At 41.0% G+C, this 16,607-nt stretch overlaps 2 protein-coding genes across 2 annotated transcripts; both read left to right on the top strand.

Moving 5' to 3' along the window:
- The first annotated feature begins 1,894 nt into the window (after positions 1–1,894).
- Positions 1,895–11,143, top strand: fam83ha (family with sequence similarity 83 member Ha). The gene is made up of 6 exons (XM_026190277.1): positions 1,895–2,310; positions 3,176–3,627; positions 3,738–3,902; positions 4,674–4,798; positions 4,935–9,924; positions 10,027–11,143. Exons 2-6 carry the CDS (start codon positions 3,184–3,186, stop codon positions 10,036–10,038), a joined length of 5,736 nt encoding a protein of 1,911 aa, XP_026046062.1. The 5' UTR covers positions 1,895–2,310; positions 3,176–3,183; the 3' UTR covers positions 10,039–11,143.
- A 1,635-nt stretch (positions 11,144–12,778) lies between these two features.
- On the top strand, positions 12,779–14,236 carry LOC113035086 (androgen-dependent TFPI-regulating protein). The gene is made up of 5 exons (XM_026190372.1): positions 12,779–12,925; positions 13,032–13,157; positions 13,265–13,366; positions 13,495–13,610; positions 14,015–14,236. The coding sequence occupies exons 1-5, from the start codon at positions 12,779–12,781 to the stop codon at positions 14,220–14,222; spliced, it is 699 nt and encodes a 232-aa protein (XP_026046157.1). The 3' UTR covers positions 14,223–14,236.
- Positions 14,237–16,607: the final 2,371 nt, after the last annotated feature.

Genomic DNA, 16,607 nt, shown 5'->3' with positions numbered 1-16,607 from the left:
ATATGATTAACTATGATTTTTTTTAATGAAGAGGCCTATAATTAGGTACAGCTGAATCTGAAGTCCCATTAGTTCCCATTTTTAACATATTTATAAGCAGAGATGGCTTTATCAGCTAGTGCACCATGAGAAAAAGTAAGACATGGACCCTTAATGGCCACCCCGATGTTTTGTGAATGAAAGAAAACATTAAAAACTGGTCAATTAAATAAGTAAGCATTAATCCTAAACCTAAACCACAAACATTTCCTTAAGTGTTATTCATTTGCCAAAAAAGGACTAAACCAATGTCACTGATGGCATGTTCTTCTCATTTTATTTCTACAGTACTTTGCAAAGTGTCCAATCATTTCTTTATATTTTGATTCCCGAGAGATCCATCTCACCCTTTAGTTGATCTATCTACTATTGACCAAAGCCTCATCAGATAAAGTCTCAGTCGAAGGGTGGCTGTCAAAAAGCCAGGAAAACTGGGGAAAATGGTAAAGTATGTCAAATTATACAAAACTAAACAGAATATCAGCAGTAACAGATATTATTGACTTATGAATCCAAAGGTCAGGACAGCGGTACAACATGTGAAATCTGAAAATTCAATCAGAAAGAAACAAATGTCAAAGAAAAGCACCCGAAAACTGATTGAAAATTCACTGACTTATAATGATTTCAATGTACACAGACCTTTCTGCCTACATGGCTGCCATGGAACAAGTCAGAGGCTACTCTGAAGCACAAGCTTTAACTGCAAAGTAACATAGTTAACAAAATGCAGTCTGGTTACAATGTTATTTATACATTGTTTGATTGCAGTTTGCAAAGTACAGGACCCATCCTTGAGGCAAATCACAGTGATGTGGCAACCAGATGCCATAGAAGGTGAATGACATTCCGTGACTACAAGCAACTAACTAACTAACTGCTATGCAAAGTGGGCGGGACCTGAAATAAACTTTTATCGCTGGATACTGTTAACTGATATATTGCCTTAGAAGGCCTTAGACCAGAGCCTGGAATGTATGCAAGGAACCAGCCCTTGACTTCAAAGCAAATTGCTTGCAGCGTGGATGGAGCTTTAGGGAATGATAGGCAGTACACCAGTACATCTAGCACATCGTGTTGAAATGGTCACTTCCAGGCTCCAGTTGCTTAGATGGCCCTCTATTTACTACCAGGTCATATCTCAGTCAACTACAGTATGTTCTTCACTCCTCAGGTAGCTACAGTCACTCGCCTGAATGTTGAGTTTATCCCAGATACCACTCGCTTTGCCCAGCCTGCATTTTTTTTCACCTCTATTTGTTTGAAGTCGCTTGAATTGATTCAAAAAAAATTTATTTTTTCACTTGTCGCCATGTCAGTGCGATTTCCTTCCAGAGTGTGCGTGGGTACATGAGTGTACCTACAATTAAAGCTAATAGCTTTTATTACGTGTAATGTTATTAAACATTTTATAGAAGGAATTAAATCTCCTCATCCACCCTTTATGTCATTTTTGCCTTTCTTCCTGTTTGTTTGATTGTTTGGGTTTTTGTTTTGTTTTGTTGTTTTGTTTTGTTTTGTTTTTTTTGGGGGGGGGGGGGGGGTACCGAGCCATGCCCTTCGCTCCGTCCCTGGTAACAACAGCCGTCTCAAACTACTATGTCTGTATTAATGTGTCCGTATGCCCCTACTCCCTGGTGGAACACCCTGCTATGACCTGTTGATAATTAATTTACAGTGGGTTTATCCTTGGCCTTTATAACCGGGTAACAATATCTGCCAGCACGATCACACAAAACGTATTAACTGATAATAACTAATGATTCAGAACAGTGTTAGGTGGGGGCGGGAGAGAAATATGAGCGATCAACGCAGGGTTTTTATGAACTAGCAACGCATTACCTGATAGGGCTAAAACTAGCCACAAAGTTCGGCTCCAGTTTACAGCAGTAGTAGCGAGTGAGTGTCAGGAGTGGGATGATAACATCTGGGCAGAGTTCAGCTGGCTCAGGACAGCCACGGACACTGAGAGCTGAGCAGAAGTGAACAAACTGCGGAGCTGCTGCAGCCGGTGAGGCGGGGCGAGGTCTGTCGACACTACTTTTTTCCTCCGGTCGATGCGTCTCAGACATTCTCGCCAACATGTCTCAAGCATGACAGCAAACTGGTTTAGCTGGGTGACAGGGGAAAAGGCAGTGTAAGAGTAAACTTTCGGCAGGTCACACCTGGACTTGGAAGCTCGGTACAGCTGTGAACAACAACACGGTGAAGAAAGCAAGATGACTGCTGTGAAGTTTAACCGACGGAGAGCTTGACGGGTACACCAATGAGGTAGGCTCAGCAGACGGTAACTGTGGGGGCTGTATGGCTCTGTGCTGTTAGCCCCTGCGGTGTTTGGGCTAGCTGGATCCAACATGAGACTACAGACTGACCCAGCTCCGGTTAACTTTTCTAACTCGGTGGGGGGAAAAGTTTTGTCCGTAAATGACAGACTCACTTGCGTAGCGGCAACACAAAGCTATTTTATCTTTAACTTATTTACTTAGAGCTTGTTGTCCTTTAACGTCTGCTCCAGGGCTTTGAGCTTTACTCTTTACTCCTGGTGTTTCTTTTCTCGTTTATATGAGATTTCTGGCTTTACATGAAAGTTCAAATGGAGTCGAGGGTGTTTGGCCAGAGGGAGGGGCCACACCCTAACCATCTATCCTGTGGTTAGATTCCATTTCCCTCATTGTGCTTTCACCGGTCCAATGAAATTGTAGCAGATGCTGCAATATCTCTGAGAAGTATCCACTGGCGTCTATTTATTTTTATTTTTTGGGTTGTTGAGCTGGGTTTGTCACGGTGTATTGATAGAGTGGTATCTCAACTTGGGTGCAGCTAGTTGATTTTTAAGAAAGTGAACTCCACCACTGTTGTAACTATGGACCCAGACAGTGTAAATATGCCACACAAACAGTAGAATAAATGCTTCTGTTACTTTTGATTTGTTAGAGTCTTTATCATGTCAGGGTGGTTTTTTTGTCAAATAGTACATGTTGTTATCTTTAGATTTTATTCTATCTCGCATGACAACAAGAAGCAGCGAATTAGACATCTGTGGGTTGTGTGAGTGTATCTGATTACAGCTGAACCCAAATTTGGTTCAAAAACATTTACAAGTTGCGTATCTTTTTGCCCTTTGTCCTCTCCTAAGACCACAGTATGGCGCGTCGCTCTCAGTGTTCCTCTGCTGGGGATAACCCCCTGGACCCCAACTACCTCCCTCCTCACTACCGGGAAGAGTACCGCTTGGCCATTGACGCTCTGGTTGAGGGGGATTTGGAGGGGTACTATGAGTTCCTCAAAAAGGCGGATGTGGTGGACTTTCTGTCCACACCTGAGATTCAGCACATTATGGGCTTCGTTCAGGGTCCCCAGCTGATCGGACACTCTGAACAGCTTTTTCTGGAAAGCGGGGGAGATGGATCCTCAGACACTTACTGGCCGATTCACAGCGACCAGGACGTCCCAGATTTGGACCTCGGGTGGCCCCACTTGCAACTCTTCAGTGTGCCCACAGAGGTTACCACTCTGGTCAACCCCCCTGAGCCAGACATGCCAAGTATCAAGGAGCAGGCCCGGCGACTCATCAAAAACGCTCAACAGGTTGGCCTGCGGTTTCCTTCACATTAATCACCATTGTTCTTTTTTCGACTGTCATGCTCATGGCGCTTTTGTTTTCGCTTTGGTCGCTTTGTTTTCTTTCATTTCCTCAGGTCATTGCCATAGCGATGGATATGTTTACCGATGTTGACATTTTTGCGGATGTCCTTAACGCTGCCACGAGAAATGTTGCTGTCTACATCCTTCTAGACGAGCTGAATGCACATCACTTTGTGAGCATGGTATCCAACTGCAGAGTAAACCTGCAGAGCATTCAGGTGATTGAGTATTCTTTGCAATGCATTTTGTCTTCTTACATGTTTAATTTCCACTCCCATTTATACTTTATGTCTGGCCTTTTACTTCATATACAATATGCACGATCTGTGGCTCAAAGTAGTCCTTAACAAATTTGCTGTTTGTGTCTGCTTAAACTGATTAAATGGTTGAAATCTATTTTTATTATGCGTTTTGAAGGCTGTTTTGTCTTCATTTGGAATGAATGGATTTGGCACTACAGGCCACTGAGGAGGGGTGGGGGTGTTTGGAAAGCACTGAGAGATGACCCATAGTTGTTTTGTCTTTTCATGGGATTTGTTGACAGTATTACAAAATTTTGAATATCACCAGCTTTATCTCCCAGTGGTCTTTTCACAGTAAGCTATATTGTCCAACAAAAGCTAAGCAATTGGTAAAAGATGACTCTCTCAAGTCTCCACTGGCACAGGAAAGTTCTTAGAACTGCATTTTATGCTATTGTGTAATATAAATAAAATGCCAGTATTAATACATCTGAGCCTGATATGTTGAGTAAATGGAGACTGACTCATTTAGTGATGTTTAAAAAAAATCACATGACCAGTATAGTACTGCAAAAGTGAACTACGTATACAATCTTTTTCTCCTTTTCTGTGACGTTATCTCAGAAGACGCAGTGCTAATGCAATGCTGCCACCTATCTTGGATTTATGCAATTGAAAACATTGCTAGATGTGCTTCATACATTTTTAGGTTTTATAAATCTTAAGGTGATTCCTTGTGCCTTGCAGTTTTTACGAGTGAGAACAGTGTCTGGCAGCTCGTACAAGTGTCGCTCAGGCAAATCCTTCAAAGGTCAGATGATGGATCGCTTCTTGTTGACTGACTGCAGGGCTGTGCTGAGTGGAAATTACAGGTGAGGCTGTTTAAAACTACTGCAGAATCCTACTACACCAGGATTGTTTCCTAATAAATGTGTTGTGTTTGCAACAGTTTATTGAACGTTTTAACGATTCTTGTATTAAATTGCACTTATCTTATGTCATGTCCAGCTTCATGTGGTCTTTTGAGAAACTACACCGCTGCATGGCGCACCTGTTCTTCGGACAGCTCGTGACTACCTTTGATGAAGAGTTTCGGATCCTGTATGCTCATTCCCAGCCGCTGATTGTTGAAGATTTGGTTCCTCCAGTGGAAGACATGAATCCATTACAAAAGAGGGAATACGCCAGTGACAGGCTATCACTGTACAGGGAGCCTATGAGAACTCTGCCAGCAGCTGATTCTAGTCAACCAGATGAATGGGCCAGACAGTCCTGTGATGAACGAATGGATGACGATTGGAGAAGGGTGCCCTTTAACACTAAGGAACCCCTGCGTGGACCCGCAGATTTGTACAATAGGTTTCCTTCCCAACAACCACACGTGGACCCATCATTTGATCAGGGATGTGCCAGGATTCCACCGATGGAAAATCGACCCTTTAAACATCCTGGCTTTGCTGAAGGTGTTCAAGGAAGATATCCTTATCCATTCCTGCAAACTCAGGGAATGCCAGAACCTGAGTCCCAGGGGAGGCATTTTTACAGGGGCCAGCAGCCTTATCTAGGACCAGCACCAGGACCAGAAGCAAATTACAGCTATGACAAGTTCTGGAGCCAAGGCTATCTTTCAAGAGATCAATACTCTGAATCTGCTTTACCACAAGAGATGCAACCACCTGATTTTGACCCTGTTTTTAACTACTTGTCATCTACCAAAGACTATGATCAGAGCTCAGAGAAAATGCTTCCTGCAGCAGATTTTAGTTCGTCTCAACCTAGAAGACTAAGTTTAGGCCATCCATATACGTGCCAAACCTCTCCCACGCCCTCCAGCCACGCTGATCAGAGGCAGTTTCTTCAGGAGTCTAACAGTGACCGCAAGGATCCCATGGTTAAAAAGGGGCTGAGAAACTGGAGGATTAACTCATACCTTAGTGCATATGATAATTCAGGAGATGAAGGCCTGCCAGTGGAACCACCTCAGGCCCCAGATCCTTTTGAAGAGCCCCGTAACACCATGCAGAAAACAGCACCAGGGGTTGATTTGTCACTTCCTAAAATCCCAAATGTCAGAGAGTTCAAAGTTCCTGTTATATCCAGGGTGAGTCAGATACCAAATTATGCCAAAACAACAGCCAGAGAACAGCCTAAGGTATTGCCCGATGAACCTCCTGCAGTGGCAGAAGAAACCAAAACAACACCATCAGAGTCACAAACCACAAACAAGGAGGAAAAGAGGACAGAGGAGGGAGAACAAAATGAGCCAAAGACTTCTGTGCTTCTGCGGTCCGATTCTTTCCGAAGGAAACTAAATGCTAGTGGAATGAACAGGTGCTCCAGGTTAAGGTCCTCTCTGATATTCAGCTCTCTGGATCAGCCAGCTCCTCAGGATAGTCAAACTACCCCTCCTGAGCAAAAGGACGGAGACACTGAAGACAGTGACAAAACTGAATCTGAAAAGATAAAACTACCCTTTGTTTCTCAAGTTCTGGGACAAAGGAGAACTGCTGCTAGAGAACCTTACGAATGGACTCGGTACCTAAAGACATCCACAGAAACAAAACCAGACAAGGAAAGCACTAAAGGAGATGATAAAAATTCATCAAAGCAAGAAGATTCAAAAGACGTTTCAGAAAAGCGTGAGGAAACAGAGTCAGCAAAAGTACCCCATGTAGAGCAGCCTAATCTTTCGCCATCCATGCCTCGATCCAAGCTTTCTGAAGCTGAGCTACCCAAAACCAATCAGCCGGTACAACCACCTAAACCTTTAGCCACCCTTCTACCATATGCAGATATGAATGATCCTGATGTAAGATTAATGTTTTTCAAAGAGCTGGCAGCAAAACGCAAAGCTGAAGCAGCCACAAAAGCTGCAAAGGGCAAAGGAAAAGACCCGGTGAAACCAGAAACTGAACTAAAAGTCAACAGTGGTGTCAAAAAGGAGGGACCTGAACCAAGAGAATCCTCAGAAGACAGGGCTTCCAAAACTGAGGGGGAAAAGAGTGCTACTGCAGACAGTCAGTTAGCTAGTGTGTCTTTTGAATCCAGTGAAAACATTAACCAGCAGGACAGTCAGATCGAAAATCACTCCAATACCTCCCAGAGCTCTAAAGAACAAAATAAAGTAGCAGAAGATTTAGGCACAACAAAACTGGACAACAGTCAGTCAACAGATCTTCTTCCTGCTTCCTCAGAGTTACCTCTGAACAAATCACCACAAGAACCCATGCTGTCAGATCCTGCTGATGACGAGAGCAGCCCCAGTCATCCACCCACAAATCCTGCTCCCACTAATGTTTCTTCACTTACACAAAGTACTGATAAAAAGGAAACCCCAAGCCCGGATTCTACCTCAAAGGAGTCTAAATCAGTCTGTGCCAATTCTGATGAAGGACTTTCTGCGTTGGCTTCTCACACCCAAAATCCTGAATTGACTCATTTAGTAACCAGCATCTCCCCTCCTGCAGTAACATCAACAGTTGACGCCTCTGACCCATCAATGCTGAGATCCTCCTCTGAGAATAATCTGCTAGATTATGGTTCACAGAAAAGTCCAGTTTCTTTATCGTCCAGTACGCCTTCTCTTTCTACCACTGAAGAGAACAGACTTTCAGAAGATTCCAGTTCACACCCTGCTTCTGGCATATTAGCTTCAAATGATGATAAAACAGAGGCACATGACTCTATGAGCTCCTCGCCAAAAGGGTTAGCAGAAGATTCTAAATCTAAAGATACAAGTAACCAAACTCCTCTAGATTCCTCTTCCAAGTTGCCGTCATCCCAGACTCCTTCAGCAACTGACTCTGTACATATGGAATCTGGTGTTTCTCCTGAGGTGTTTGTTAGTGGTGCTGAGTCAAGCTCATCCTCGTTACAGTCCACCACAAGCGTTTCTGGTGCTACAACTTCCACAGAAAGGTCAGAAAAAGATATTTCTGAATCAGAGAAAGCCAATTGTAAAAGCGAAAAAGATCCTTCTGTAGCTGAGAAGAGCATGACTGAATCAGAAATACAGGTTTCTGAACCAGAAAAAGATGCCTCTGAAACAGAAATAGGCATGCCTGAATTAGACAAACGTGTATCTGAATTAGAGAAAGTCGTGTTTGAAACAGCTATTTCTGAAACAGAAAAGGCCATTTCTGCGACATCAGACCCAGGAAAGGGTACTTTGGAATCAGAGAAAAGTGTTTCTGAATCAGAAAAAGACCTTATTGAAACATCAAAATCAGAAAACGATATCTCTGAATCAGAAAAGAACCTTTCTCAAGGAGAAAAGTGTGTTTCTGAATCAGAAAAATCTGAGGGAGCTCTATCTGAAACAGAAAATGCCATTTCTAAAAAACAAGAATCAGTAAAAGATATTTTTGACTCTGAAAAGAGCATTTCTGAACCAGAAAAACATATCTCTGAATCGGAAATAGGCACGTCTGAATCAGAGACAGCTGTTTTTGAAACAGAAAAGGCCATTTCTGAGACATCAGACCCAGAAAGGGGTACTTTAGAATCAGAGAAAGGTGTTTCTGAATCACAAAAATCTATTTCTGAAACATCAAAATCAGAAAACGATATTTGTGAACCACAAACACGCCTTTCTCAAGTAGAAAGACGTGTTTCTGGGTCAGAAAACATTGTTTCTGAACCAGAAAAGTCAGAGAGAGATGTTTCTGAATCAGAGATAGGTGTATCTGAAACAGAAAAGGCCATTTCTGAAAAACCCGAATCAGAAAAGGATATTTCTGAATCTGAAAAGACTGTTTCTGAATCAGAGGAAGGTGTTACTGAGTCAGAAAAGAGCCTTTCTCAAGTAGAAAACATAGTTTCTGAACGAGAAAAGTCAGAGGGAGCTGTTTTTGAATCAGAGATAGATGTATCTGAAACAGAAAAGGCAATTTCTGGAAAACCAGAATCAGAAAAGGGTATTTCTGAGACTGCAAAGACTGTTTCTGAATCAGAGGAAGGTGTTACTGAGACAGAAAAAGAAGTTTCTGAATCAGAAATTTGCTCAGTTCAAAAGGCTGTTGCAGAGGATTCTGTGGTTCCTGAATCTTCACATGTCAAAGGTGATATCATACCTAGTAGCCCTTCTCCACCTGAGCCATGTGTACCTGAGCTAAAAGAGCCCACTATTACTGTACCCACACCCACGGACACTCCAGCCAAGCATTTGCCATCAGAAGCAAGCTCCACTGTCATTACAGACTCTACTCTTAATGCTTCGCAGTCAGAAACAACTGCAGCTCCTCAAGACGCACAGATACAAGCAACCCCTCCCTCTGACCTCAACTTTACAGGAGCTGAGGCACCAACCCCTGCTGAAACAGGATCACGTTCCTCTCCTTTGTCTGAGTCAGTTGAATTCGTTTTGCCCCCTGAAGCTAAAAAAGCAGAAACCAACATGTCTGCATTGCACACTCTCGCTGATACAAATTCCCTTTCCAACCAGACTCCATCAGAATCGGATAAAGCCCCCAAAACTCCCTCTAGCACAAATGAGCCTACCTCAGAGCCACCTGTGCCTGCTGAAAATAGTAAAACAGAGCCTGAGCAACTGGACACAGGCGGGAGAAACTCAGATCATACCCAGGGTACAAAGGAAAGCAGTGCCAAAGAGTCTGTCGGCAGTGAGAAAACGAATGACCAAATACAGCAAAGTAACTTTTCTGAATCAGCAGAGATCACATCCAAGCAGCCCAAATCGAGCCAGTCTCGCTACCACTCATCCACAGCCAACGTGCTCTCGAGCAGCAACCTCAGAGACGATACCAAGCTGCTCCTGGAGCAGATTTCCGCTAATAGCCAAAGCAGGAATGAGGCTACCAAAGAGTCTCCCGTTACCGATGACGAGAAAGAAGACAAAGCTGACAAAAATGCTAAAAGGGAGAAAGAACGAGGACTTGATAAACTAAACAAAGGGCAAAAATCACCTCAGGAGCGAGAAAAGCTGCTGGAGAGGATCCAGAATATGAGAAAGGAGAGGAAGGTTTACAGTCGATTTGAGGTATGAATGTATTACCAATATTGTTTGCTATTAGAAGCATTAATATATATTTAATTGCCCTTGTGGTGAATCTATTTTTTTTTTTTGTCTCTACTATCACAGATGACAACTTAAATGGGATCCAAAGAAAGATGAGATATTAAAAGGTGGATACAGGATGTGTAGAAGGAAGTGAAATTAAATAAATAAAAAGCTGGCAAAGATATTTGTTGGAAATGGGATTTCTCTTCTGGGTTGTATGGAAAACAAGGCTTATCATGCACAGAAGAGTCAGGGAACGTGTACTGAAGCGTGAATTTAGACAATATGCAAGTTATTGCAAAGCCGTTGTCCCAATTACGTGCGACGTGTTCAACAACGAGCTTCTTACTGTGGCTGAATCATCAAGTTGCTCCCAGTATGAACTGAGAGCATGAGTGCAGGATCGAACATGTTTTTACTGACTGCAGGGTAACGTGCAATGTGTCAAACCAAGTTTCTGTGAAGAGGCCTTCTTGCCGTAATCTTTTACAACACTGACAACAGCGTCAGCTAGTTTTATGACGAGATGTTAGAGAACTGATAATCTGCAGTGGTCAGATTTTGTAAAGCTGTAATATACTATAGTTTGTATTATAATGGTTCACCTTCATCTTAAAAAGATGATAATTACATATATTTGGAAGTAAGTGGATCTGTGGATCATGCTGGCATAAATAAACTGTAAAGTTTTTCATCCTAAACATGCAACCGAAAACAAGGAAATGCACACGATGGACTCAGACGTCGACGTGTAACACTGTGTCGTTTTTGTTTTCAGGTTAATGATGAATATTCAAAGGTGCATCAGGTTTACTTCAAGGTCTTGTTTATATACACCATTCAACGCTTTTTCATTTACACATTTTGGGGAACAAACCCCAAAATCCAGCATATGAAGCTTTTTTAAGTGTTTACTTTGCCCGTGGAAAGCCAAAACTATCCGACAGTATGGGGTTGTATTTTATAATCTGCTGAAACCAACCTTTTATTTGTCTTTTAAACTTTTCTCTACCCTGCAGTTTTTAAATCAGTACTTGTTCTACGTGTCTGTTGAAACTGATCTTGAAGCTGTGAAGAGTTTACATATGTATGTTTGAGTATGTAGAGCTGAGCAGTGACAGTGAGTTCTCACAGATTTACAGTATCATACCTGTCTTCATCACCTTTTGCTGTTTGTAAATAAAACTTCTTAAATATATCGAGGCTTGTTTGTTTTTGTTGTTGTTTTTCTCCCATGTCTGTGGTGCAGTTCATTAAATTCATCTTTGATATAGCACAGAAAGAAACTCAGGTACTGCTTTAAAAGTAAATTTTAGGTACTATGACACTATTTCCACAAAATTAAACATGCCATCTAAAATAAAAATAAAACCAGAATTAAATAATAAATTATTTAAATCCTTAATTGCAAGAGGTTTTTAAATATTTACGTATATAATGTTTCATATGTAACATGTTCGTGTGTAACTTGAAAACTCCATTTGATTTAAAATATCCAAAAAGAACACATACATTATATTTTATATAACAGATTTCTCTTCTAAACCTACACAGATTTAGTAGCTTTAACACAGTGATTGCAACATACTGCATATTGGCTTTGGCGCAGTACAATCAGATCACAGCCTTTACACCAGCACCATCTTCAGGCCATTTATGACATCTATGAAAACCTTAAGGATCACAGGAAAAAGTAATGGGAGAACAAGTTTAGGAGAAAACTTTATTTTATTTTTGCCTGTTTTTCCTAACACGTTTATTCTCTAACGTGAAACTTTTGCTCTTTGAAATTTTCTTTCTTATGAATTTATCGGGTTATTTTGTCGTCACACATTTACTATTATTTTAATAAGCTCGCGAGAGATGTGTCGAGCTCCTGAATTTAGATTTCCAGCAATAATAAAGAAGTAACTCTTCTGTGATCCAGTCTTTGTCAGAAGATATTTACCTATCTGAACTTTGCAAGTTTTAGGCAGGTGTGAAAAAATGCTGTAAACAAAGAATGCTTTCAGAAATATAAATGATTGTTTATTGGCCCCAAATGTTTTCTGCAGTAGGACAATGACCCCAAACATACAGCCAGTCATTAAAAATTATTTTCAGCATGAAGAACAAGAAGTACTGGAGTGACGGCATGGCTCCCACAGAGCTCTGATCTCAACATCATCAAGTGTGTCTGGTATTGCATGAAGAGACAGAAGGATGTGAGGAAGCCTACATCCACAGAAGATCTGTGATGTTTGGAGCACCCTACCAGCCGAGTTCCTTCAAAATCTGTGTGCAAGTGTACCTAGAAGAATGGATGCTGCTCTGAGGCAAAGGGTGGTCACACCAAATATTGACTTGATTTAGATTTCTTTTTTGTTCATTCACTACATTTTGTTGATTGGTGGAAAATAAATAGCATTCTTTGTTTACAGCATTTTTTCCTCACCTGCCTAAAACCTTTGCACAGTACTGTATCTGAACTCACGTAACCTTCCTAACTCGTTGGGATTTCTCTTGCAAAACACTATATAACAGATTACACTCTCACTGTGCATAAATTTGCCTCCCAGCCACAAGCGGTTATGAAAGAAGTCGCCATATGTTTCGTAAAAAACTGAACAGTGGTTCTCTTGTGTTTCTTTGTCTCTGCTGCCTGCAAATGTCTTGATAAGCCGGCGCTGAATTACACTAATCTTTAAAGAACCTTCACTGCTTCAAGTGCCTCACATCTGAAGGGAAAACTTTGAAGTTTAGTCTTTTTGTTTTGTTTTGTTGTTGCTTTTTTTGCTTGCATTTTAATTTATTTTCACTATTTATTACAGAAGAATATAAGTTTACACTGAGAATGACTGTTAGGAGAGTGTATCACATTGCAGCATTCAGCTGGTATGCGTTTATTATTAAGAATCTAATTGATATGGATGGAGAGGATTTGCCACCAGGAATCTTTGTTTATGGAGGACCTTGGAAGTACCTCACTTTTTTGAATTTGGTGAGTACCTTGATCGTTTATGGGTAATTGTTGTGAAGGATTAATGACCCTGCGATCCCAACAAGGACAGTGGGAAAAAACAACAATGTTGCTTGTAATGTTTCAGTTATTGCAAATGACGTTCTTTGGACTGGCGGCAGTGAATGATCTTCAACCTGAGAAAAAGGCTGAGAGTACTCTGAGCAAGTTTAAAGACCTTCTCTTCTCTGTCTTTGCCTTTCCAGTGGGCACGGTGAGAACCCCACATTTGCAAATCCTACATTCTTTCAAGTGCAAAAAACCCCCCAAAGCAAAACACTATGCTTCACATTAACTCTGCCTTTGCTGCCTTTTCTTTAGTTTGTTGTTCTACTTTTCTGGGCAATCTTTGCATATGATAGAGAATTAGTCTACCCAGCTACCATCGACACCTTCTTCCCTCCGTGGATGAACCACGCTATGGTCTGTTGACTTATGTTCTTCGGCATAATAAAAAATTACTCAGCATCGTTTGTATTTTTAAAACATTTTTAAGCAATTCTTGGTTGGCTTGCCGGGACTTCTCATGTTGCTGTTGGCTTTTTCTTTAGCACACATTTGTCCTTCCCATCTTACTTGGAGAGGTGCTGATGCAGCCTCACGTCTACCCACAGACTAAACATGCACTGACGGCATTAGGAATCGTGGGCTTGGCTTACTTATCTTGGTAAGTGCTGACTCAGCATTAACAGCATAATCAAGCACTTTAAAAAAAGCATTTCTTCAGTTTTTATCTTTCATTTGACACTGATTGAAGTTCACCTTCATGTGGCTGAAAGCACAACACTGTCTAAATGCATCTATTTTTGCTGCTCCAGTGTGTATACAGCTTGCGGGTAAAAGCTTCTTTTCAACCTCCACAGCTCGGGCTCACATGTTGTAATGCAGCCAATAACTCCTCATGAGTACAGAACAAACCATAAGCATGCTGTTCATTGCATATGAGATGTTTAGTTTTGCTGCTGTTTTGCTGTTACAATAACTGCGTGAACACACTGGGTGAATGTTTGTATGAGCCAAACCTTTTTTTTCCTTCCTTTTTTTATTTTATATTCTGAACATGTTCTGCAGGATTATATGGGTGTACATGTCAGTCGGGATTTGGGTGTATCCTCTTCTTGGGCGCTTCAGTGCTGCTGGTCTGGTGGGCTTCTTCTTTTTTAACATGTCTGTGGTGATCTTGCTCTACCTGCTCGGGAACGAGTTCAGCAGACGGGTCTGGGGTAAGAGGAGTTACGTTTGCCATATCATACCAAAAAAGAAAGGTTTAAAAAAATAACAACAACAGAATCTAATCTGTCTCTTTGCTTAACTCTCTCTTTTGTCTCCTCTCTCCAGAAAAGGACATGAACAAAAAGACAAGAGAAACAAATTAATTGAACCTTTCTCCCACATGGCCACATGGTTCTTTTTGAAGTGAAGCTATGCAAACAATCCATTCTTTCTCTTACTAAAAACAGTTTAAACCACAGGACAAAACACACCCTTGCCTAATGCGTTACACATTGTTCTGATTTGATGACTGGGTAATGATTGCGATAAAGACTGTATTCTTCTCCACTTGCACGCCTTGTAGCACCAATTTAGCATTTAGCTAAATATTAAATAGCACTATTGAGACAGATTACTTGCAACAAGCAGTACAGCCGTGGGTTACAAAGGTAACAATAAAGCAATCAGGATCCATATTTAACATAACGCAGTTGTGTGCACCTCTGAGATATTCAGTGCAACATTTAAACTGAACATACTGCATGTTTTATCCTGTGATCATGAAAAATCTGCAGGGTGACGTGAGAATAACTTGTAATCCAAATAAGCATTGATTTGATGACATCACAAATCCTTCAAGATCTCCATGAAAGTCTGTTTTTGTATCCATCCGTCGCTCCAGATGAGCTCCTTGTTTCTTTTTCTTTCTTTTTTCCAAAGGAGATCAGGGACCACGCAAGTCCCTGTAGCCTTTTAGGTGATGGAGGTAGTTTGGATCCGCATCCACCAATCCAACCGAAAGGATCTTTGCCAATAAATGCAAGTCATCGTCGCTCAGATCATTCTGTTGAAGAAATTGAAGTCAGATATTTTATCCAAACTATTCTCAGTAAGCTCAGCATTTAACTTTTGATTGCCACTTACCAACTTGTTGTTTGCAGAGGATTCTGGGAGCTGGGACTTTTGTGACTTGTTTCCCTGAAAATGATAAGAATCATTACACAGAGTTAGTCTTTGCTTCCTTGTTCCACCTCTATGCACTCTCTATAAATGTTTCTGTTTGCTTCGTACTTGATGTGAGCTACATTTAAAAAAGAAAGAAAGAAAAATAAATAGCTGCTTACCTCTTTGAGTCCCGTTGAAAACCAATATATGACAAAGAGAAGACCAGCAATGATCTTAAGGCAAAACGAACAGCAGTCAGTATCACACAGGTTACAGTCACCACTAGAAAACACAATCTTTGAAAAATGAACTTACTTACAGCTAAAAGACTTAAAATAATATATAAATAGGTCTGCACTTACTCCGATCAAGTACAACATGTTTGCTTCTGTTGTGTCTGCCCTGTTTGTGCTCTGATTCGTAACCTAAGGAGAAATAAAGAGGTTCCTTCTTCTCCGAGACATCAGACCACAATGCGTAAGACAGGAGAGGAAAACTCCCATAGAAGAACCAGCCGTACAGGATAGACTGCATATTCACCAAACAGGTTATCTTATGCCTGAATGATGTCAGTCATGAGATAAATGTGCGGTTACGCAAACAACTGCGTAAAATAGGCGGATTTGTGTGTGATAAGAGCTATCATTAGCTGTAAGTCTTAACGCAGGTTAAGATGATCTCACCAGTGACACCTAAAAACAACAGATGTCAAAGAGTGACAACCTGCCTGTCATCCGCTCTGTCATATATTTACGCATTGGAAACTCTTGGAAAAGTTTAACTAAACTGCCTCCTCCTCCTTCACCGGCAATGCACTGAAATAATATCTACTGTATGTTTATCATACTTTCAAAGTATGCAAAAACCTGTTTTTGACTCAGCCTGTCCCCTGTTTCGTGCAATCAGTAGTCGATTTTAAAATGCAGATCAGATAGCATTGTTTGTTTTCAGTACAAGCTCAGTTTCATTTTAAAGAGATTTGAATGAGAGATGCATACATATGGCTTCTTCTTTGTATGATACAACCTGTATTAATGGTGAACTGTGTTCACAGATAGTATTTTCTGGAAGTGTTCCTGCCCCCATGCACTGATTTCCATGACACAATAATGCCTGTATTTAATGCCTGTGTTTCCTCAGGGCCCAAAGGCCAGAGGCTGTCCAGTATTGTCCCATGAACACAAAGATTTCTCCACATTCTCTGATTCTTTTGATGATACTGTATGATGTAAAATCGTTCCAGCATTTTGTTGTCCCAATCCCAGCTTTTTTGAGACATGTTTTTGCCATCAAATTTAAAATGAGATAATATTTTTTGTGAAATATTAAAATGTCTCTGTTTAAACATGTGATGAGCATAAAATATGGGTTTGACAGCTTTGCAAATCGTTGCGTTCTGTTTGCATTTACATTTTACACAAATGCAAATAAACATTTTCATATTTTATGTGTAGTATATTGCAGTATAAAAGAAATCAGCTAACACAAAAAGAGACAGACAGACTGA

The sequence above is a fragment of the Astatotilapia calliptera genome, chromosome 13 (assembly GCF_900246225.1).
Source record: "Astatotilapia calliptera chromosome 13, fAstCal1.2, whole genome shotgun sequence".
Classification (NCBI taxonomy): domain Eukaryota; kingdom Metazoa; phylum Chordata; class Actinopteri; order Cichliformes; family Cichlidae; genus Astatotilapia; species Astatotilapia calliptera.
Note: the sequence above shows the minus strand (reverse complement) of the source record. Positions and strands in the feature narration are given on the sequence as shown.

Coding starts and splice junctions, on each gene's coding strand:
- LOC113035086 (XM_026190372.1), top strand. CDS start 12,779: ATGACTGTTAGGAGAGTGTATCACATTGCAGCATTCAGCTGGTATGCG. Junction 12,926..13,031: donor ACCTCACTTTTTTGAATTTG/GTGAGTACCTTG, acceptor GTAATGTTTCAG/TTATTGCAAATGACGTTCTT. Junction 13,367..13,494: donor CGTGGATGAACCACGCTATG/GTCTGTTGACTT, acceptor CTTTTTCTTTAG/CACACATTTGTCCTTCCCAT.
- fam83ha (XM_026190277.1), top strand. CDS start 3,184: ATGGCGCGTCGCTCTCAGTGTTCCTCTGCTGGGGATAACCCCCTGGAC. Junction 3,628..3,737: donor TCATCAAAAACGCTCAACAG/GTTGGCCTGCGG, acceptor TCATTTCCTCAG/GTCATTGCCATAGCGATGGA. Junction 4,799..4,934: donor GTGCTGAGTGGAAATTACAG/GTGAGGCTGTTT, acceptor TGTCATGTCCAG/CTTCATGTGGTCTTTTGAGA.